Consider the following 24,526-nt stretch of genomic DNA (forward strand, 5'->3'; position numbering starts at 1 on the left):
AATATTACGCTAGCAACTACATCTTCTTTTCATTTTTACTCTAGAACAGGAACAGGGCCCCCATCTGGATCAGGACCCTAAGGCTGGGGGCTGGAGCACTTCTAAAATCCAAATGGGGCCCTTGCCCCTATTCTAGAGTAAAAACTGAAAACAAGATGCAACTGCTAGACAAACATTTAAAACAATGTCTGTTTTAGTCCTTACAAGACAGTGAGTTCTAAGCTTCTGATGCTTAATGCTGTTCTTACAGCAGCTTGTGGGAGGATGAATACAAATGGAGTCATGCTCTGAATTGCACACTACCTTTTAGATGTTTTTGATGCAACATTTCATGTAACCAGTGCCCTTAGAGTGCCCTTTCTTAAATGAGCAAAAGCAGAGGTTTGCCTAGAGATCAGCTTTGCACAGAATTGCCTAAAGATCAAAGAATCTATTGGACAAACTAGTCCTTGCCACTAAGAAGCCCTGGTGGGATGTGTGCAACATCTATCTACATCGCTCAAAGCCTGTCAGGTTCCATTTTGAACCCAAGACATCATCTTGGAGAGATTCTGAACACTGTCGCTATGGCTCACCCACTCCCATTGGCTTTTTTTAAGGCTCAAAAGCACTCTCTGCTCCTTAGTGTTTACCCCTCTTGAAGGGAACGATTAACCTCTCTCTTGATTCATGAGGCTGAGTCAAGCCCCTTCTTCAGCATGCTAATCTTTCCCTTGAGATTCAAGGTCTTTTCTTTTTTGTTTGAGATTCCAGGCCTTCCATCCTGTGACAGTTGTATTCACCTGAATCAATCAATCAACACAACAATCACAGTTCAGACAAAGAGGTAACTACGAAGCTTTGTTCTCAGTAAATTATGGTAGATTTAAAAACTTCATTGTACACAATTAGCACATTTACTCTACACATGTTTACACAGAGGTTAGTCCCACTGAGTTCAATGGGGCTTACTCCCAAGTAAATGTGCATAGAACTACAGCTTAAATTGTGTCTATGTTGATTCTCCTTGAGAATCTGCGGAAGTATGCAAGGTAGCCACATGGTTGTCCCTTTATACATTACAGAATCACTGAGCTGGATCCAGACTTAATAATACTTAAGAGTAGACCCTTATGCCTGTATGGATCAAATCAACAAATTCTGCTCTGGAAGAGGTCCAAGCATTTTTCTTGCATCTTATTTTGGGGTTACCTAATTGTGTAGAAACCAGAGCGTGGGCCCAGGCACTAAAACTTTGGTTATGTCTGTGTTCTTCACCAGCATCTAGTTTAGTATATTCTATGCTAGCAGACTCACATTCTAGAAAATGGTCTCATATAATTTTACATAAAATTAGCTCAACTTGTGTTTCATTTGAATCCCTTCTAATGCTTGAGCAACAAGCCTCCAAACTTCTGATCCAGAGATTATATGATACTGAAAGACAGGATCTGTACTCTCTCGCTAACAGAACTTGTTCTCCAATGGCCCCTGGGATTCTGCTCAGTTATGGTATCTCACCTTCTTATTTGACATCCCTTAGGAATAGACAAGCTTGTAGAGCATTTATACTCACAAGACTAAAGGTTCTACCAACAGTAGCGCACCAGGGCAGATGCCTGAAAATTCCACTTCAAAACAGATGGTGTCCACGCAAAGCAGGAATCCCTGAAACTTTGATACATGTACTTTTATATTCTTATTTTTACTCTGATTTGAGATGCCACATAATTTATCCTCTTCTGACCAACTTCCCAGGCCATCCAGATGAAAGATTGGTAATTAACTGTCTCTCGGATAAGATCCCACATGTCACTGAACAGGTGGCTAATTTCTTTCTAACAGCCATGCGAACAAGAGCTAAGTTGTTTGACTGTGTTCGTTAAGTTGAACAAATTGTAGCTTGTGCCTTGATATTTGTATACCTGTCTGTATATTTTAACTTGAACAGGTCTAAATGACGGTGATAAAGAGAAAAGAAGAAAAAAGACTAGACCCACTGAAATCAATAGGATAAGTTAGTTATTCTAAGTATGACTAAGTCTGGATCAAACCCATTGTTCTTACTCAGGCTGAGACCAAAAAGTGGCTTCGGGGTGTTGGAGCTATCCCTCTCTTGGGATGTTTGTTGGGCACTCTGCTGTTATGCCTCAGTATTTGGAGCGAAGTCTCCTTCTTGATTTATTCTTTTGTGTCTTCGTGGACATTTGCCATAGGCTGTTAAAGCTTAATTTCTATTTTAACAATCCATCTATTCAGATATTATTCTACCACAATAAGTGGCTTCAGGGAAGGTGTGGGAAGTGTATCATCATCTGGCAGCCCCTAGAAGAGCCTTCCTTCAAAGGACCTGCCTACTAGTGGATAGATAGAGAGGTGAAAAAATAGAAAGAGAATTCACAGGTAACCCAGATTTCCACTCCATGTGGCAGCCACCATATAGACCAATTTAAACTGGACTCCACATCGTAGACCTTAGTAAATTGTCTTTGAGGCCTAGTCTATCTACACCAGGAGTGGGCAACTTGTGGCTCTCCAGATGTTTTGGTCTACAACTCCCATCATCTCTCACCATTGGCTATGATGGCTAGGGCTGATGGGAATTGTAGGCCAAAACATAGAATCATAGAATAGTAGGGTTGGAAGGGGCCTACAAGGCCATCGAGTCCAACCCCCTGCTCAATGCAGGAATCCAAGTCAGAGCATCTAGAAGGCCACAAGTTGTCTGCCACTGATCTACACCTTATGCCATCCTTATGTGAATAATAAGCTTGAAAACTGAGGTAGTAGAATACAAGACTGTACCACTGGTCCTGGCTCCAGTTTTTAGAGGACTTTGGGAAAAATATCCTCAGTAGGCCTCCTCTCCCTCTCGCTCTGAGTGAGCCCATGTCCTCCTCACCACTGTCACTGCTGCCCTCTTCCTCTGCGCCCACTCCATACAATCACCCAGAGAGAGACTGGAAAACGAGTGAAGGATGGTGCTTCATCTCCTCATTTTTATCACTGCTTGCGTGCTCAGACAGGGCAGGTAAACAGCAACAGCTAGGGAATTGGTCATGGGCCTACTGGGGTGTGAGCCTCGACAGGTGCCCAGCAATGCCAGCCTCTAACACCAGCCCTGTGTATCACTTCAGAATGAAAATGGGAGATGATGTTTTTGAATGCTCCTCCCTATAAAAAGCTCTCTACATGTAGCAGACAAGGACACCAGGCAGAGGACTTTACTAAATCTTTCTCCATAGAGTACTAGTTTACTATCTGCAGAAAGCTTTTCTTTTTCCGTGGGGAAGCGTTCAAAAATATGAATCACTCCTTCCTGCATTCTGAATCAAGAATTCTATCACCTCATTCATTCATTCATTCATTACATTTCTATACCGCCCAATAGCCAAAACTCATCCTGAATAAAGTAGTTTGGCTCATAAATGACAGAAGTGTGAGGCTGAAAGAAAGAGAAGCAAGAGTTCTAACAAATCCTACCTGTTTCTAGATAGAGAGGAACAGGGTGGAATTCAGCAGAAAAGCAGGATTCTGTAGTGACCATTCACACAGATTATTTACATTTTGTTCAGACACAGCATGAATGGTTCCGGTTTAGAAACCTAAAGACAGAGAGATTTGAAAGGTAGACAGAGAAACCTATCACCTATTGTGTCACAATAGGCTTAAAAACTGGGGTGTAAATCAGTAGTGTAGTGGTAAATTTTGATGTGCAGGCACTCATCACGACAGTTACACCATAGCTACACACCCAAGGAGAGGCCAAAAATGCAGGGGTGTGTGTGTGTGTGTGTGTGTGTGTGTCTGTGTGTATGTGAGAGAGAGAGAGGGAGGGAGGGAGGGTATTAGATATATCTTTTGTGAGACTTCTGTAAAGCTAATGGGTCTTATTGGCCAATCAAGACCAAGCCACCCAAAAATACTTTGCATCACAACAGGAATAGCCCACAACAATATATTGTTGCTGGGAAAATCCAGTCCCGTCCCCCCCACCACCATCTACTCTGAGGACTGCAGCTAAGCTCAGAGGACTGAGCTTAGACCACTAGTGTAAATATAGTCTAGGGTAAAAAGGAGGCAGAGAGAACAGCTGTAGCTTCCTAGGTTGTCCTTTGCCCTTGGTGGAGACAGCTCCCAATAGGTATCAACAGTGCTATATTTTCACTTTAGCCTGAGAGATACCTACCTCATCACACCCAACGTAAGAAAACACTAACATATCACAGGACTCATTGAGTACACAGTGACCTTAGTGGTGGCCTGTTCATCTCTCCTCTAATTTGGAGGTGATTACATCTCTGAACAAATAATTGCATTGGGTCTTCTCCATCACATTAATTGGATTTTTTTCTACCCATCCTTTTCTATCATTGATCTTCTGTTTAGATGTTGTGGTGGTATGTGGGGTTTTCAAAATTAAGCTCTTGGGATATATTCCACAAATCCCCCCTATACTAGATGCATGTACACACACCCTTTTCCTTCACTTTTTTCATCCCACAAGCTCCACGTATATATGCACACCACCACGTTGCTCCAAAATTGTTTAAATATGCAAAGCTTCAGAATGCATTTTATTGACTTGGTGGGGAGAGTTGTTGTTCTAAGAACTGGGAAAAAAGCTATGGTGTAAGCCAGGAGGTGGGCAGTGTGGTTCCCATGGGCACCAGTGCATCCCCAGACACTTTGCTTAGAGCCCACTGAGCCTTACCTGCTACTTAAAAACAAAAAAATTTAACGAAAGAACTTTAAAAATGTTAACGGGGTGGGAGAAGAGAGAGAGAGAGCGTGTCTGGGTGGGGATCCAGAGTGAGAGAGAAAAAGATATGGGGAGAATGAGTTGGCTAGCAGGTATGGGGGTGAGAAAGAGTTTGTCTTTTGGTGTTGAAAACTGTGGGTTGAAAGGAGTTGAACCCTCACCACCTTGAGGGAGTTCCACCCTTAAATAATTTTGTTTAAGCCTAGAAATAATTTTAGATGGATAGAACTGTTTAGGGCTTTGGGGCTCAGACCTCACCTCTGCCTTGTACTCAGTTTTTTGGGCAGGTTTTTTGTTCTTTGTGACGAGCCACACCTCCCATGGCAGCCATTTTGTGGCAGTGCTCAGGACAATTTTTCAAATTTCTGAATGTCCCCACAGGCCTAAAAAAGGTTGCCTACCTCTGATATAAGCCCTATCTCTTGCATACATGCTACTCATATTTGGATCATGCCACTGGAGTTTCAGACTGAAATCTTGTGAGCAGGATTTAGATCAACTTCAAATGGAGTTTAAACAATATGCAGCTAAAGTGCAAACACTAGACCAAACTGGCACCAAGTACTATTCTGGATGTTCTTATTATAAGAAATGGATTCCCAGACTGAATTTGTTGTATACTAGTGATGTATACTGGTGCTGAAGAAGACTCTTACGCGTCCCCTGGACTGCAAGGAGGTCAAATCAGTCCATCCTAAAGGAAATCAACCCTGACTGCTCACTGGAAGGACAGATACTGAAGCTGAAGCTCAAATATTTTGGCCACCTAATGCGAAGAGAAAACTCACTGGAAAAGACCCTGATGCTGGGAAAGATTGAAGGCAAAAGGAGAAGGGGACAGCAGAGGATGAGATGGCTACATAGCATCACCGCAGCAATGAATATGGACTTGAGCACGCTCCGGGAGAGAGCACAGGACAGGAAGGCCTGGCATGCTATGGTCCATGGGGTCACGAAGAGTCGGGCATGACTTAATGACTGAACAATAACAACAAAGTGATGTATGCCCCATGATTTCCACTCCATCTTCCTCTCACAAATATATTTCCTTATAAATGCAACCCTATAAACACAATGTTTCTATATAAAATATATGTAAGATGTAGTGGGATCTCACCATATCTGCCAGGGAAATGTATAGGAACATGCCTCCAGCTATTGCAAAGATGATGTTTGGAGCGAAGTTATTGCCCACTACTATGCCAAAAGCGAGTCCAACATAGCAGGAGCATGCTGATAGGAAATTGAAAAACAGAGCCTGCCGTGTGTTCATTCCTGCATTAAGGAGTATGACAAAATCCCCTGAAGAAGAAAAAGGGGAAATCATTAGCAAGTTATATAGGTATGAATATCCCCACCCCCAAACACACACACACACGTGCGTGCGATAATTTAAATACATATAAAATATTGTAAGAAGAAAACTATAAATGCTACAGAACATTTTGGTGTTAGCTCTTGTATGATGAGAAATCTCATAGATCAGCAGTAGGCAACCTGGTGACCTCCAGCTGTTTTGGACTACAACCCCCATAATCCCTGACCAATGGCCATTCTGGCTGGGGCTTATGGAAGTTATAGTCCAGACATCTGGAGGGCACCAGGCTGCTGACCCCTATCTTAGATGAATGTATTAACAGCTGGATTTGATGGGGAAACATCTTACCCAGTTCATGAGGAAACTCTTCACACAAGATTGCTATAGATGTGCTGATTCCCTGAAGCAGGGACAATGTAAAGGAAGCACCAATAGCGAGCCCATCAATGAAGTTATGCAGAGCATCGCTAAGTGTGATCATCCAGGCAATTGTACCGATCTCTGACAGTGAAGGTCCTTTGAAACATTTGCACGAGCTGCTTTGGGTTTCTTCCTTCTGCAGGAATAAAAACATACCAGTTACATGAAGCCTTAAGCGATTGCAAGGAAGCAAATTCCATTTTTCCATGTATTTTAGGAAGTGCTGAAATTACAGAAAGATAAAGCTGCAGAGCCCAAAGTGCTCTCTCTCTCTTCCTCCCTCCAAAGAGCAAATACTGTATAGGAAGCATAGGAGCATAAGACCTAAGTCACTCTGTGGGTGGATTCCGATAATTGCTCTTTTTTGCAGTCTCTGCACAGCAGCATCCAAATGTGGTTGCTGTAGGAGTCCATAATGTCTTTGATCCCTTCAGATGCTTCCTGGTTTCTCATGGATTCCCATGGCATGTTGACTTCAAAGTCAGTACAACTAGTGTTGGACAGAGTGTTAGACTTGTGCTAGGGAAATCTGGGTTCAAATTCTTGCTTGGCCACAAAGCTTATTGGGATGCTTGGGACAGTTCTTATCTCTCTGCCTAACACATGGGGTTGGATTGAGATTTTATAATACTTCTAAAATCCATGAAAGCAATGGGACTTAAATTAGTCAAGACTAACTTAACTCCAGTGGGGCCGTGGTGGCTTAGTGGTTAAGACGCTGAACTGCAGACTGGAAGGTCGGCAGGTCAGCAGTTCGAGACACGAGTGCTGCGTGACGGAGTGAGCTCCTGTCTTCAGTCCCAGCTTCTGCCAACCTAGCAGTTTGAAAGCAAGAAATTGCAAGTAGATAAATAGGTACCGCCTTGGCGGGAAAGGTAACAGCGTTCCGTGCACCTCGGTGTTCAGTCATGCCGGCCACATGACCACGGAAGTGTCTTCGGACAGCGCTGGCTCTTCGGCTTAGAAACGGGGATGAGCACCGCACCCTAGAGTCGGACACAACTGGTTGGGGACACCTTTACCTAACTTAACTCCCACTGATTTTGAGGAGTTTACTCCAAGTATGACTAAATCTGGATCAAATCTATGGTTTTCATAAAGATAACGTGGAAATATAAGAAATATTACATTGTTACAAATGTAATAACTAAAATGGAGGCAAGACCAGAAAACAAATGTAATAATAAAATGTGGAAAAGAGCTATCTGGATCCATCCTGTTGAAGAATGTGGTTTGAGCAGACCTTTTCATTTCAGTTCCACATGAACATAGTATTTTCTTCTGATTACAAAGAAGACCGTCACTTTAGACAAGGAAGCAAATTACTCAAAGAAACATTAGGGGAAATGTTACTCAATAAACGAAATTTAGAGTCTCGGTAACTGGGAATACAAAGCGGATTATAACTCAGCAAAGTGAAAGCTTTCAGTTGCCTGATTCTTATCTCTGGCATAACAAGTTTGAATATACATTATCTGTGCTCAGAAGTTCAAGTCACAGAATCATCAGCCAAGTCTACATTCCTCTGAGAAAAATAAAAGGTGGTAATACTTTGGCTGAGCGATATCACAATCATCATAAAGTACTGCCTGCAGCTTCTACTGCAGAATGGCAAAAGTGAAAGTGATGCTTATATGAAATGAAAAAGGAAGAAGTAATAAAACACCGGTATATAATAAATAAATGAAACATATTCTTCCTACACAAACTATGTATCCAATTGTGTCCGAGAGGAAGGAATATACATGCTTTTGCCAGTATCTGAATTATTCCAGAATTATTTCCACAAACTGCATTGTTCTGTTTTATCTTTCAAATTTATCCTTAGAGACATCCCTAAAGGAGAGATGTCAACCCCATTGGGAAAGGACTGCCTCATATAAATTATTCTGAACTCTAAACAAAATATTTAGATGGCCTGTTTTGCTTTTAATTTGCACTGCATGTATTGATGTTCTCAGGAAAAATTCTGAAGGCTCCCTTGAGCAATGCTTATTTGTTTTTCTGACATTAAAGAAGGGAAATAACAGTGCTTTGAAAAGAAGTTCCATTAGAGTGAGCAGATGCAAATAAGGGCAGGGCTTCTGTACCTTTAATAATTCCGCTGAACAGAGAATTATAGCAAGTGCTCCTTTTCTCACTGTACATGACTCACAGAGCAATCCTATGGACCCTGGGAGGGTGTCCAGGGAACCATACAGTAGGATATGGTGTGTTCCCCCTACCTGAGACCATAGATACAGCTATGACCTGGATTGCGGGGGTGGGGGGTGAAATCTAAGCATGGATTTTCCCCAAACCCCCCTCCCCCTTCCCAGCTGCTACAGAAAGTTCCATGGTGGCTCCTATTCCAAGGTCACAACTGTGATCTTGGAAAAGGGTTGGGGAGGGAGAAAAGAGGGTGGATGGGGAGAGAAGGGGTAAGGAAAGACACAGATCTGCTGGAACCATGAGCCACTCCATTCCTGTCCCTGCCTACCGAGAAGTAAGTCCGCTAGACTGGCTCAGAGGCCTGTCTAGCTAAATAGGATAAAAAGCAGGAATGGGAGGAAAAAATGCCTCTGTCGTTCCTCTTGCTCTGCCTGCCAGGGCTTAGGATAGATGATGGGCTCCAATCTCCAAGCCCTCCATCTATAGAGCAAAACCCCATAGTATTCCCATTGCTGAAATCCCTGCTTCTACATGACCATTAGGCTATAGGAACCCTGTTCTCCTTTGCATCTGGTTGTCCTAGCCTCATGTAATTTTCATGGTATTTTTGAGATCTGCACTAAAGCTGACAACATGTAACGGCTATGCCAATACGGGCTTTTTGATGGTGCTGTATGCAGCCAACAACTCTTCTACATTGGACCCAAGACACTTCACATAAAAAAGATATAGCAAAATATCTCCACTTCCCCACCACCTCTGGGCCCAAAAAAGAAAGCTCTGCAACATATTTATTAAGATTCCTTACACAGTTCCCAATTATTTACCAAATGTCTAAATGTATACAGAGTTCTCTAAAGAAAAGCAGTAGTATCCAAGTTACTTTTAAAATGGATCATAAAACCATGCTCTTTACAAAAGCAAGCCATGTGAGCGATACTATCTGTGGAAGTGAAATTTCCAGAGAAGCAGGTTTGAAGGAACTTGACAGAGTGAGAGCACATGCAGTTCAAAAGAAAAAGCAGCTAATTCCTCATCAAAGTGACTTTACAAGACTTCATACACTTAATTGCTGCATTACACATTCAGTTTCTTCCTGGGGCCCTTTTTGACCTCTCTGAGCTCTAAGTAACCACCGCAAAGGATCCCTGTAAGAATTTGTTAGAACACAAAGCCTCTTTCTCTGACTGGTGACGCAAAACTTCTTAACACTAAAGATTTTTCAAGGGGGTGGGTTGTACATTGTTGTCCTTCTTGTTATTAAAATTTGCAATCTTCTTGATTAAGCAAGTATGATTTTTTTGTAAACATGACAAGAGGTGTTAAAGGTTGGAGCTTCAGCTATGACTGGAATGTACGTGTACGTGCCTAAGTAAGACATTGACAGGGATCTGAACAAACAGCTCAGGCACCTAAAAGTCAGGGGGAGAGGCTACCTACAGTCCCTAAAGATAAACACAATTGTTATACTATCAGGATTAGCCAGGACTTAAACTGGGGGCTCTACGGTCAATGCATTGGTGCCCTTGTTGTGAGCCACTGAAGATACTATATTCTCCCATATCCCAGCCCAGCTCCACCACCAAACAGCCCAGTCATTACTCCTCATCTGGCCTAGCTGATTACGAATCTCACCACCACACGTACTGTGTAATATCCTGAAACTCTCACAATACGCCATGCATCTGATGAAGTGGGCTATAGTCCATGAAAGCTTTTTCCACAATACATTTGTTAATCTTTAAGTTGCCACAAGACGCTTTGTTATTTTTGTTATCATGTAGTGAAATGTGATCCACAGTAGAGATTGTGGGAGAATGGCCTGGTTTGCATATCACAACTTCCTACATTTTTTTTTTAATTGTGGGTCGTCATGAGCAAGATAGCATGCTAGTGCATGCTGTCTGATTGCTCCTGCTGTTTTAGCATTGTGTCCAAACCCAGACCCCTGGCTCATCTATCTCACAACAAGCCAGAGAAAGAACCCATGGCTTGTTCTGGGGTTGTTTCTCTGGCTTGGCGGGGGAGAGACAAACCAGAGGTCTGAGTTCAGACACAACACTAAACAACCCAGGGACAGGGCATATCTGGGTTGTTTAGCCACTCCCACTTGCAGCGGGAGCAACTGGGCAGTATGCACCAGCACAATAACCCACAATTTTAAAAAATGGTAGGTTGTTATGACATGAGAACTGGGCCAGTGCCTTAATTGGAAAAGTTAAACTAAAAAAGAAAGACAGAAGCACAAAGAAGAGAATCCTGCACTAGTAAATTTGTTAGAACTGTTCTCAAGTTTGTAGACAATAAATGAGTTATTGCTAATGTTACTGCACTGCAGTCTCTGTTTCATTAAACAGGTCAGGCCCAGAATTGTTTCTAGAGAGAGGCATGGTTGGGCATTTGCCAGGGCCCACCCACTTTTGGATCTGGCCCTGCTCAGAGCTGGCTTATATCAACAAGTGAAGCCCCACAGGGGGAGGCAGAAGCAGCCAATTTGGCACTGAACAGAAATGAGGGTGAGAACTGCTGCATGCAAAAGGTTTCTACTTTGGCAATTCTTCACACAAACAGTTCTTTCGAAACCAGATTAAACACTCTCTGTTAGACAGAACAAATGCTGTAAGGGTAGGAACACATTGTATTTTTTTAGATGGATTGAATCCACCTAAAATGGATTGGATCCAGACATTATCATACTTAGAGAAGACCCACTGAAATCCATGGGTCTGGATTGGACATGACTAACCTCAGTCCCATTGATTTCAATGGATCTAACCCAATGTGTCATACAGACAGTATTCTGTGAGCCAGAATTGGTTGCACCTCCCTGTCAAGTGTATGCTAGGCCATAAAGCTAGTTTACTGAAAGATAATGTGCAGAAAGGCCACATTTATATATGTAGGAAGTCAATAATTGGACACTTCATATCAACCATTTTATAAGTCCAAAAGGACAGAACTTCTGCAAACTACCAAAGGCTAATAAGAAAGCAAATATCAGTTTAAGAAGGAATAAATTAAACCTACATTTTAGTGCTAAAGGTTTTATATGTAGTAATGTGTTCTCAGCTGTTAGCAAACATGCAACCTTCTTGAAGTGCTGGAGTGAACTATGTGCTGAAAGTTGATTTTAAACCTGATACCAAAAATATATCAAAGGTTAAATTCTCATCCCTTGCTTGGATATGCTTTCATAAACTGGTACATACCAGCTTAGGCTGGTATACCAACTACGCCCTTATCTGGACAGAGATAGCCCAGCTACAGTTATGTCAGGGTGGATACTGAGCCCGTAGAGCCCAGAGTAGTTCTGATTCTGAGGAGGACCAACCACCAATGGGAGAGGAGCTCGCTCATCTCTCACAGGCACAGCGGCAGGGAGAGATTCCTCCTGCCTGCATTCCTGAGAGAGATAGTGACCCTAGCAGTGAGAGAGCAGTGGATGGGATCTTGATGGACGCTCGACGGAGATGGAGGGAGCGGCACCTGATGGAGGGCGCCGAGAGGCGGCGCTCTGCCCGCTTGGTGCTAAAACAAGAGTCGCGTCCCGAGGATCCCCGGGTACGAGGGAGGACCTCTCCATAGCCCATAAGTTCAGACTGTTCCCGCCCTTCCTCTTCAAACGGGGACCAACTGCCTTACCCGGAGCTTAGGCTACTCTGCTAACTATCCCAGTGCTTTTCCTTGCTTAGTCGCTAGTGATTAGCATCTGAAAGAGTCATTAAGTTGTAAAGGAATAAAGCCTTGGAAAGAATCCCTTTCGTCTGTGTCGTGAGTTGGCTCTCGGAGGGGACTTAAAGAAGCACCTAGGGTGCTCCTGACAAGTTATCCATGCTCTGATAACTTCTCGTCTGGATTACTGCAATGCGTTATACGTGGGGCTGTCTTTGAAAACTGTTCAGAAACTTCAGCTACTCCATAATAGGGCAGCAAGATAGTTAACAGGGACTGGCCTGCGAGCTCATATTACTCCAGTACTTTTCCAGCTGCACTGGCTGCCAATCCATTTCCAGGCCTGATTCAAAGTGCTGGTATTAACATTCAAAGCCCTTAACGACTTGGGACCAGGTTATCTGAAGGATCACCTCCTCCCATATATGCCTGCCCGGACCTTAAGATCATCCTCAGTGATCCTCCTCCATGAGCCCCTGCCAAAGGAAGTGAGGAGGGTGGCTACTAGGAAGAGGGCCTTTTCTGCTGTGGCACCCCGGCTCTGGAATGAGCTCCCTAGTGAGGTTTGCCTGGAACCTACATTGTATTCCTTCCGGCACCAGGTGAAGACCTTTTTATTTTCCCAGGCATTTTAGCATTCTAGTCTTTTAGGTTTGCTGTTTTAAATCCATATTTTAAATCTCTGCATTGCTGCTAGGTTTTATTCTGGTTTTATTCTGGTTGTATTGTTATACTGCGGTTTTAATGCTTTTATATTTTATATTGTTTTACTGTGTGCTTTTTGGTTTTAATTTTTGTGAACTGCCCAGAGAGCTTCAGCTATTGGGCGGTAAAGAAATGAAATGAATGAATGAATAAACAAACAAACAAGCAAACTGGCAAGATTTATGTTTGTTCATACCTGTCCAGAGATCACACTGACATTATCGAAATTCAGAGTTCCATTAGCCTCAGCAACGGCTGGGTTTGCGTAGCATATTGCTCCATTAATGGGCTTGAATGATTCAGCAGGACAAGGAAGACTTTGGGGAGGTTTCAGTTCTTCAGGTTCAAAGTGGCTGTGACCCATCTAAAGAGAACCAAATGAAACAGTACAGGAAGCAGCATTCAGTTTTCAGAGGAAGAAAAGTTGCCCAAATAAATTATGGTGCAATAGGAGAGATGTTTGCTAGCTATTGTAATCGAAATATAAATACACAGGAAGCTGCCTTGTACCAGGTCAGAATATTTGTCCCTCTAGGCCAGTATTGTTTACTCTGAATGCTGACAACTTTATAGGGTCTCATCTGAGGAGTTTCACATCACCTGCTACCTGACTGGAAGTGCCAGGGTGCGAAATCTGGGCCCTTCTGCATACAAAGCATGTGTTCTAGCAATGAATTAAGGCTCCCTCTCTTGAAAACCAAGACTAATTTTTGATCATGGTAACAGTCAGAGAATCCAGACCCCCTGTCATGAATCACTGTTTTGGCACCCAGTTTATTCTCCACTGCCACTTGTTAATGCTAGCTCATTTACTTCAAAGACAGTGCCTCAGATTCAAATACTTGGAAAAGATGTTGAAATATTATTGTTGCATCTATTTATGAAGCTACATGATTACAGAATTGAATAACAGCCAGGGGCGGATCAGAAGATATATTTTCCCCAATCCGGCCCAATGCGTGGAGAGAAGCAAGTGAGCACATCTCCTCCATGTTCACCCAACATACCGTCTCCACATGTAGAGCCTCAAAGCTATGAGGACAGCCTGTCCAAATATCAGCTTTGTATGTACATTTCCACATAGCTGGAAATCACATGGTTGATTTACTACTTTAATTTGGTAGATCAAACATGTGATTTTCGCCTAACCACTGAACTATACACTGCATGTTCAGAAGTTCCATCCCTTTGTGTACATGTGTACATTGTAGACTGAATGCTAGTTGGGAGGAAGGAGTTGCTTGGACTCAGTCCCTTCCTCCACACATCAGGCTGGATCGGAGATCTATTGTATGCTCTGGCTCTTGGTTTAATCCTAGACTCAGTTCTAAGCCTTAAATTCTGTCCAGTTCAAAAAGCATACTGATCATTAACAGTGAAAAACAGCCAAAATCTGAACAACTTTTTACTTCATGTTCTGCTACCTACTCACTTGACTATAGGTCTTCAGTATCATTTTAAGAACTCTTTCCACAAAGAAGAGGATGTAGAAGCCACCAAACACAGCTACTGCTTTTTCAATGTAGTTATCTACTTTTGGATCGAATCCAAATGCCTAGAAAGAAAACTTGAACAGTGAATCCAGGTTACCCCAAATGTTATGTGCCCTGTTTGGAAAACAATATAACAGATTTCTAATTATCCACCTTTTAATTAAACCTGTCCAATACATTCAGCTTGATTTCACCCTGTGCCCCATCTAAGCATAAAGATACGTAAAAGCTTATGAGGCTGATTAAGAATGCTCACCCACAGAGGAGGCTGCCTCCTCTATATCTGCATGGACACTGCTCTGAACTTGCTACTTTTGGATCAATCCTGCCAGAGACAGAACATTCGCCCATGAATTGGTGTATTTGAAAAGCATGCTCAAAATGGTGACTTGTGCAGAACCGTGCTGGGGTAGGGTAATTCTTATTTTTCCACCACCCTAAAAGTAATCCAGTTCCGATGTAAATATAAAGTGTGTATCCAGTTTTAATCCAGAAAAAACATGCCTTGGCTATTATAGATCTTAGGGGCAGGGAAGCTGCCTTACACCAACACCATTTAGTTCAGTATTGTCTAAACGGACAATACTGCATTGCAAGGTTTCAGATAACAGTCTTTCCCAGTCCTACCTGGAGATGCTGGGGATTGAGCCTGAGACCTTCTGTATGCAAACCATTTGCTCTGTTACTGAGATACAGCCCTTCCCATCTCACTACCATTAGATCTATGTTTATGAGGGGTACTAACTTCTGTGCCCATACATCACATTGGAAACCACTCCCTGGCACTGCAGGAACTTCACTCTAGCACTGCAAGCAGGTATACAACAACTTACAGAATTGCCTTCCGATCTCTAGCTTTTTCATCCTTCAACTACCTGTGAGGTAGGTCATTCATCTTTCTGAAACAGGGCAACAGTGAATAGGGATGTCGGAGAAATCTGCAATGGAACCAAATGAATTTGGATTTCCATGAATCCGACCTACAGATTCCGCAGCAGACTGGCTTTCCCCCTGTCAGGCAGATTCCGCAGATTTGCAGATCGGTTTTCTAACTTTCCCGAATTTTGCGCAAATGTCGTCATAGAAAAATACAGATTTTTTTTTAAAAACGGCCAAAAATGTGCACTTCCCCCATAGGCTAAAGTGTGAAAATGCGCATTTGGGGGGGATTCAGGCATTTTTTGCATGTGCGAATTCATGCAAATGCACATTTGCGCAAATTCGGAAACAAAGACTGATTCCATCAATGGGTAGACAACAGAATGAAAGGTGCCTGACAATCCACAAAACACAGGCAGAACAGAGTTTACACAATCTGTACATCCCTAAACAAGACTGCCCCACTCTAATGAATGAGCTCATGGCTGAAGAAAGGGTGGGAGACAGGGAATCAGTACAGGATTGTAATAGCTCAAAAACAACCTTCTGGTGATGTGCATTTCAGCCTTGCTCAAGGGAAAGCTTACAGTAGGATCATATTCCCAGTTCTACCACCTTTCTTCCCTCTTCACCACTTTCTTCCTTACCTCTGGAATAAGCTGAAAAATTGCATTGGAAAAGAGGGTTCCAATGGCCAAGCCCACGAAGTAGGTTAAAATCTTTGGGAAATAGTCCTTCTTTAAAAGAGGAGTTAAAACCAATCCAAGCAGTGCAGCAAAGTTGATTATAGTCACAGCTAGGAAACCGTAGCCCCAGACTGTAAAGAGAGAAAAACAATGTCAAAATATTAGATATGTTAAAATAGCCCAGTGCTTTTTGTTGGTTTATTCATTTGATAGTGAACTCATCTCACAGGAAAAAGTTCACTGCTATAGTTACAGAATGGCTGAAATCGGAACATAATATTCTAGAGATTTGTTGTTCAGTCGTTAAGTCGTGTCCGACTCTTCATGACCCCATGGACCATAGCATGCCAGGCCTTCCTGTCCTCCGCTCTCTCCCAGAGTGTGCTCAAGTTCATATTCATTGCATCGGTGATGCTATCTAGCCATCTCATCCTCTGCCGTCCCCTTCTCCTTTTGCCTTCAATCTTTCCCAGCATCAGGGTCTTTTCCAGGGAGTTTTCTCTTCGCGTTAGGTGGCCAAAATATTTGAGCTTCAGCTCCAGTATCTGTCCTTCCAATGAGCATTCAGGGTTGGTTTCCTTTAGGATTGACTGATTTGAGATACTAACATCATAAACCAGGATAAGGAAATGATGTTTATGCCAATTATTTTAAAATGCGCTAACTGGAAAAGACCAGAAATAGCCCCTTGGTATAGTTCTCTCATTGCAAAATAACAGGATTTATTGCAGCAATTTCAACTAGAAACAACATATTATAAGCCATAGGAACAGCCCCATTATATGCGTTAAACAATACAGGACACCTATTACAAGATACTAACGGGATTACATTTGTGACTGAAGCCATATTCACATTTTGCACCCTAAGACCATAGGGCATCATGTTCTACCTCAAATTAAAATATAAAGCAAAATCTTTCCACATGCTATCATGCATTGCACCACATTTCCCAAGAGCTAAATTTGTCTAAGGACAATCAGAAGCAGCACAATGTTCGAAGAACTGTGACCAAACTAGAACACATAGATATGGTGACAACTTAACCCAGAAGCTGAGGGCCAAACTAAACATGATACTGGTCACACCGTTTACCCCTGTGTAGTTTATTTTTCTTTCACCAATAGCTGGTGTGGGGGAAGGCAAACCATCAGTACCATATCATGTCGGGAGGGAGGCTTTAACCCTTTGCTCCCAGCACAGTCCTGAGCAGACTCCTACCCACCCACCCATGCCTGCTATTTCCAATGGAAAGAAAACTCCCATCACCACCAACAGGAGGTGTCCAGCTATTGCAAATTGCAGACATGGGGGGGGATCCAATCAGGACCACAGTGGAGAAAAGGGTTAAAGCTACACACACCCTTGCCACAGTCCCAATCTAGCACCCCCTCCCCCACCCCCCGGAGTTAAAGAAAATTTAATCATGGGTGGACAAACTACATGACTACATAATTAGTTTGGCTCTCAAAAAGATGAACGAAAAACCAGGAGGAAATGCCATGAGACGTCATGAGAGATAATGAAATTGCATGAGATACAGTGGACGCTATTTGAGTGAAAATGCAGTTACTGAGGAGTAAGCTCCATTTAATTCAATGGGATTTTCATCCAAGTAAATATGCATAGGACTCCATGGCATATGAAGTGCATGCCTCTTTAAAAGGAGCAAGTGTGCAAAGATTTTCTAGCAAAATGTAATAACCACTTGCTTGTTGTTTACAGCAAGTAGTGTTGGGGATCTATTTTTTTTTTTAAAGGGTCTCCACTGCCAGGATGCTCCAGTGAATGATTTAATAAATGCAATCCAAATTTAATACTGATAAACAATAGTTTTTCAGACTATTGGAAGCAGTGTAGTAGCACTGTCCTTACATTTCTGCACCCATGTTCATTTTTCCTATCCCACCTGCGGTCACTGGTCAAACAGATTTTGCAGAGACAGGGAAGAAATGACCATTGTCCCCACAAGCAACTACAGTGTTCATTAAACTACCATTGATTTTCTGAAAAACTATAATGTAGCTGTCCCCTTCCTGGTCCTCTCCAGTTATTTTGGATTTCAACTCCGAGCATTCCTGACCATTGACTATGCTGGCTGGGGCCGATGGAAATTGACACCCAAAATATCTGGAGGGCACCAGGCTGGGCTGGGGAAAACTACTATAATCAATAACTACCCTAATAACTTTAATCAGAGCCAACCAGCAAAATAAAACAACTGCCATTCATGAATACCTGTGTCCAGTTGACATTTTTGCCTGTGAATCTGTTATTTTGGACAGATTCACAGCACTTCAAAATTAGAACATTGTCATAATGGAAATCTATGTGGATGTGAATCACGAGAAAAGATCCAGCATGCATTAGGATTACAGGCCAATTATAGTTCAGCAAGCCACAACAAATCCGGTGTATTATTAGCCAGTAAGATGACTTCACCTCGTGTGAGAGAAACATAAGATCATTGACCACGTCATTGTATTTAGGGTTGATCCCCGTCCCCCACCTCCACTTCTTTCAATGTATCATTACAAATAAGGAACCGATTCTAAACCACATTAGTAATTCTGAATACAGAATCATTATTCTGGATGAATACAGAATTTTAAAAAAGCGTGCGTTCATAACAATAGCGACATAATTCTACCCTATGGCAAGCTCCAGTGTGATGCTGCCAGTCTATGAACTGGAATATTCATGTTTCAAGGCATAAATTGATCTCCCATCGAGATTTTCTTCTGGGCTATTTCTTTGTTAATGGCCTGCTTTAAGGCTTCTTTCCCCTTCCTAACAGGCACCTGGTTGCTTGAGTTGAAGAGACTGGGCCTTCAGTGTTTGATCCAAAGGACAATTCATTTTTTGACATGATTGTCTTGTAACCTATGGCAGCTCACGTGGCAGTACTCCTTCTTCCACTGAGCACCAAGACATAGAGGAAGGAGATACAATGCCGTTATAGGAAGGTATCATGAAGCAACAGTGGAGACATGGATGCTGCTCCTTCAGCAACATGCAGGAACGCAGCTGCTGAATGGTAGCAGAGCCCAAAGTGGGTGTGGGACCGTTTTGCTTAGAAAAAAGGAGAGTAAGAGGAGACATGATAGGGATGTACAAAATGATGGTGTGGAGAAAGTGTACAGGAAGACATTTTTCTCCCTCTCCCATAATACTAGAACCTGGGGTCACCCATAAAGCTGCATGGTGGGAGACTCAGGACAGATAAAGGGACGTACTTCTTCACACAGTGCATAATTAAACTATGCAATCTGCTACCACAAGATGTAGTGATGACCACCAACATGGACAGCCACCAACTTTGATTGCCATGAACAATAAGGCCATCAGTGGCTACCAGTCATGATGGCTATATTATTTCCAGTATTGAAGGCAGTATGCCTCTGTATGCCAGCTGCTGGGGAACACAGGCGGAAGGGTGCTATTGTACTCATCTCCCAATTGTGGGCTTCTCGTAGGCATCTGGTTGGCCACTGTGGGAACAGAATGCTAGATTAGACAGGTATCTGGTCTGATTCAGCATGGCTCTTCTTATAGGTTATTATGTCAGGATCCTGTGCTGGGCAATGCCATCCATTCAGAAGCCAGGTGCTGAAGTAGCAGCTCCAACACTTCTGCAGCAACCTGATGTCTGTCCTCCTGCAATGGCATCAGGTTCCCCTCCTCTATGCAGCAGCACTCAGCAGCCAGGTGTCTGCATGTTGCAGAATTAGCAGCCACACTCTCTTGTAATGGCATCAGATTGCTTTGCAGTAAAAGGTCCCAGGTCCAATCCTTGGCATCTCCAGTTAAAAGGATTAGGTAGCAAGTGAAGGGAAAGGCCTCTCCCCGGGACCCTTGGGAGCCACTTCCATCCAGAGCAGACGATACTGGACTAAATAATAATTAGTCTGACCTTGTATAAGGCAGCTTCCTATGTCCCCTGATCCATACAACAGTACTCAATGGTGAAAGCTGGTAGCCCACCAGAAAAACCACAGCATGAGGCCCCACTGTACAGAACAATATTGATCCACAGAATGATGAAAATACATACATAGCAGGACAAAATTAATTTCATGGCTATACCAGTATTAATGAGAACTACCTTCTGTGGTTGATGGTTTGGAATTTCCTTTGGATATGGATTTTTCACAAGGGTGGAAAATCAGCTGTTGGAAGACAGCAGGACATATTGTGGAGAAGCCAGACTCTGTTATCTTGCTGTTGTTTGACATTCCATGCAGAGAAAAGATGTCTTCAGCGGACATGCACTGAAAAAGAATGAGAAGCTTGTGTTGAGAAAGGAAATGAAGATGCCAGTAGCAGAGAGATTTCACTGCAAAAGACTGTGATGGTTCATGTTTCAAAGAAAAACTAGATTGACTGGATGAAGTAAGATGGTGTTTGGGAGGGCATCTAGGGGAAATAGATCTTCACTAAGGTTGAGAAGATCCATCTTCATCCTCCTCTTCCTTCACAAAGGAAAAAAAAACAAAGGGGAATTAAACTGGAAGGACACAGAGGCTTGGTTAGATGCCAACCACAGACTAGCCCTAGCTAAGGTTAAAACTAACCTTAAGAGCAGCCTGGGAAATATTTTGGACATCCAACAATAGATTTCAGTGCATCTCATGCTTACAAGGCAGACTTCACCTGATCTCAGTCTACACTGCCCTTCTTTCCTTATGCGTGGAGATGTGGAGAATCAAGGTACCAGAATACATGGTTAGTGCAGGTTCTCCTATCATGCTTTGTTCCTGCTTTCACAAGACCATTACCTGCTAAAGTACATTGCCCCAGTCCAAAAAGCTATAGAAACATCAGAAGGCTGCATGCACATCATTGCCACTTGAGGATTCCTATGAAGTCATGAAATTACACATGGATAATTTCACTGCTGGATGCAGTCTTTTTTTTTTTTCTCCTGTGCTCAGCAGATGTTTTTGTACATACAACTGGCCCTGTAGATCTTGAAACTATTTCTGCACATGGATTGCATTAGGATGGTCAACCTGGTGCCCTCTATATGTTTGGGACTACATCCCCCATAATCCCTGACTATTGGCCATGCTGGCTGGGGCTTATGGGAGTTGTAGTCCAAAACATATGGAGGGCACCAGGTTGACCACCTGGCAATCCAAAAGCTCATGAGTAAGAAGGAAGCAAAGTCACATACTGTTCTGAAATATTTTACACAAATTCAAGTGTTTACCATAAAGCTGTGGTTGGAAGCCTGAGCTCTTTCCATCAATAGGCCTTTTGAGTATTTCGTTTTCCTGGAGACAAAGTTTCACTAAAATATTGATGAAGAAATACATTTCTTCAACAGCACTATTTATAGAAAGTCAAATAAGACTTCATGAAGACTCTTGGTGGTTTTTAATCTGAAGCGTTATGTAAACAGAACAAGACTCTTCCTGTAAAACCTGACTCTCGACACGTTTATTATTATGAAATTTCTAAATATATTCAGTATAATTTTAAAGCGTTCAAGCAGTAATTGTGTAATCTTTGAAACAGGTTTAGGTCACCTGCGTAAGTCTGAGGTGTCAGTTTAAAATACTCCCGTTTCCATTGTTCTAATGTTAAAGCTAACATATTCACAATTTATATGGCTACCATATCGTTTCATATTTAAAATTTGAAGCCATATAAATCCGATTATTGTACAAGACCATTCCCTGACCTCTGCTAGTGGGGGCACCTGGAGGAGTACATCAGCAGTCTACAGGCAGATTGATGTAGAAGCAGGTGTTCCTTCAGGTACCTGGATCCTAAGCCATGAGGGGTTTATAAGTTTCATCACCTTGAACTGTACAAATAGGATAATTAGTACATTTAGGGAGGGGGAAATCCTCACTCTAACATTTTTCTCAAGGCACCTTCAAATTCTTTCTTTCTTTTTTTCTTTTCCTTTCCTTCCTTACTAGCTCTTTTTGTTTTGTTCTTTCACTGTAATCTTTCCTTCTTTCTTGTCTGTTTGCCTTCCTCTTTCTATTCCATTTCCTTTTTCCCCTATTCTCTGTTATTCTCTTTCCCTCTCTTTCTTTCTCTTCACCTCTTTCTGGTGGTGCTCATGGACTGAGCCACAACCTGGCTGCTTGTGCATGGTTGCGGGGGAGATTACAGCAGCCCTTGCTGGCAGCACCAAAACTCTGGAAGGTGATCCCTGGAGATATGCATCTGGCTTCCTCTACTCTGTTGTTAGATGTGTTGCAAAAAAAGCTTTTATTTCAGCAAGCTTTTAACATTTAACAGTCTGCTGCTTTAAGATCATTATGTTCAATGGGCGACAGGCAACATCCCATGAACAAACATCCACCTGCACAGTGGGGCTTCCCCTCCATCTCCTCCCCCTCTACATCCCCCAAATCTGCTCCAGAATGTCCCTCAACCCCCTGGAGTGGGGTGTCATGTGAGGGACTGCAGAAGGGAGGTGGAATCTGTTCTACTAAAGGTGTCCATTCTGTTTCATCCATTCTCATTGCTGCCATTTTACTGTCCTGTTTAGTTATTAGTTATTTGACAATGCAACTGAACCACATTGATAATATATTACATGACTGATGATATGGTTTTAAATCACATTATCATAAACTGCCTTGACCATTTTATGGAAAAGTGGGATAAAATATTTTTAAAAATATAATTAAAACGTATAAACTGTAATTGTGTTGGTTTATGGTTTATGCTCTGTTAACCACTGGGTGTACTTACACAAAAAAGTAGAATATAAATAGAAGAATAATGATAATAATGTCAGCTTGAGCTCCTTCGAGAAAAGTTGGGATACAATTAAGTCATTTTCATGAATCCTCAGACTTATAAAATAGCTCCAATATGATCTGTGAAATGCCCCTCTGTTCAACACAACCACTAGGAAATTTACATACTCAATAAATCTATTTGTAGGTTGACACGGAAGTCTCACAATTTTTTTTTTAAAGTAACAAAGGAGCAATTATCATGTCCCTGGACTGTGATAAAGCCTTTGCTCAGTGTTTCAATCATATTACACACTGGGGCAGATGAGCCAGTATCAGATTTGCATACTTTCATTGCACATACAAAACACAAAGATAGCTGTGCTCGTCCATGAGGAGGGAAAATCTAAGACCCGCAATTTGGCAATACCTTTATTAGGACCAACAAAAATTCCACCACAAAAAAAAAACCCTTTCATATTTTTGTGGATTTTTTGCAATTTAGGTTGGTCCCAATAAAAGCATTGCCCAACTGTGGATCTTGATTTTTTTTATACTTTCATTGGTGGTTTCATGGAAGGCTTGGATGTATCATGGGTTTACGTTATTATTTCATTATTTAATTTATAGACCACATCCCACCATGAAAGACCACATTTCATCAGCATAAACAAGGTGGTATACAAAATAAAAATGATACAATAAAGAAAATAATAATAAACATACAACAAAATATCCAAAACTCAACAGAGCCGGTCAGTGTCTGGAACTGCCTGGATGAATAGGTACAGTTTTAACTAACCAGAACACCTACACCGTAGGCGCCTGTCAGGTCTCTAAGAGGAGGCCATGGGGTTTCCAAATCTCCTGCTACAAATTTTATTTCTGATTTAATCTTTAAGTTTTGTATTATTTTATTGTCGTGAGCCGACTTGATCATACTTATACTGGAGGGTCAATAAATCAAATAAAATGTTCAGTATAAGTACGCTGCTGACAAATATCAGAAACGTTAGGGGGTTTTTTCATCAGCAGCACATCTGCAAAATGCTACGTGAACCGTCCCTGACCTACAACAAATGCCCACTAGCAAGGGTTGCTGTTTACTGGCAGGCCCGCCAGCACTGACACCTAACATTGCCCGCCCTGCTCTGTGTGGCTTAGTTTGGGAGCTGCCATTTTAATTTCCCACAGTGACTCAGAGCAGTGCTACATTAAGGGCACTGTGGGAAATTTAAATGCCAGCTCCCTCCAGGCACTGATTGGAGTCCTCCTCTCTCTCTGCTCACCAGTGCTGCTGCTGCCACCTGAAAAATGGCAAACCTCTTCCCTGACCCCAGCAATCTAAAGTAGTACAGTCCACTTTACCATCTCATCATTCTACTACCACCTTCTGCTACATGGCAAAATTAAGCTTAAGTCTGTGAAAGTTACTAGCCTGCTTGTCCCCACACATAAAAACAACTTTCAGTAAGTTTTCTTTTTTGTTCACCTGGTGATAGTTGCTATTCAGCTGGGTGGATGTTTATATGACGGATCTGGTGACTATTTCCAAAAGCAATGGTTTGCTTAACTATGTCTACGTAGCAATATTTCATAATATGTCAGCTCTGACTTTCGCCACTCACCTTCTGATGTTTGCTACGCCCTTTTTAATGTGGAATATGGCTTCTATGTAAAGTGATATGTGTTGAGTCAGCAATACTGATACCATCACTTGCCACTGTACTTCACAGATGCTGCATAGCCTGTTATGT

General features: G+C 42.2%; 1 protein-coding gene across 1 annotated transcript in view; it reads right to left on the bottom strand.

Annotated features, from left to right (window-relative positions):
- SLC39A8 (solute carrier family 39 member 8) overlaps positions 1 to 24,526 on the bottom strand; it is a 42,796-nt gene that overhangs the window by 8,866 nt on the left and 9,404 nt on the right. Inside the window, exons 2-7 of the mRNA XM_084855722.1 lie at positions 20,171 to 20,336; positions 16,027 to 16,196; positions 14,440 to 14,562; positions 13,204 to 13,371; positions 6,408 to 6,615; positions 5,859 to 6,043 (exon numbers count right to left, since the gene is read on the bottom strand). Coding sequence (XP_084711848.1) covers positions 5,859 to 6,043; positions 6,408 to 6,615; positions 13,204 to 13,371; positions 14,440 to 14,562; positions 16,027 to 16,196; positions 20,171 to 20,336 — 1,020 coding nt within the window. The remainder of the gene's footprint in view (positions 1 to 5,858; positions 6,044 to 6,407; positions 6,616 to 13,203; positions 13,372 to 14,439; positions 14,563 to 16,026; positions 16,197 to 20,170; positions 20,337 to 24,526) is intronic.

The sequence above is a fragment of the Heloderma suspectum genome, chromosome 5, assembly GCF_057233095.1.
Source record: "Heloderma suspectum isolate Gila_16-S chromosome 5, 16-S_ref, whole genome shotgun sequence".
In the NCBI taxonomy this organism is placed as follows: domain Eukaryota; kingdom Metazoa; phylum Chordata; class Lepidosauria; order Squamata; family Helodermatidae; genus Heloderma; species Heloderma suspectum.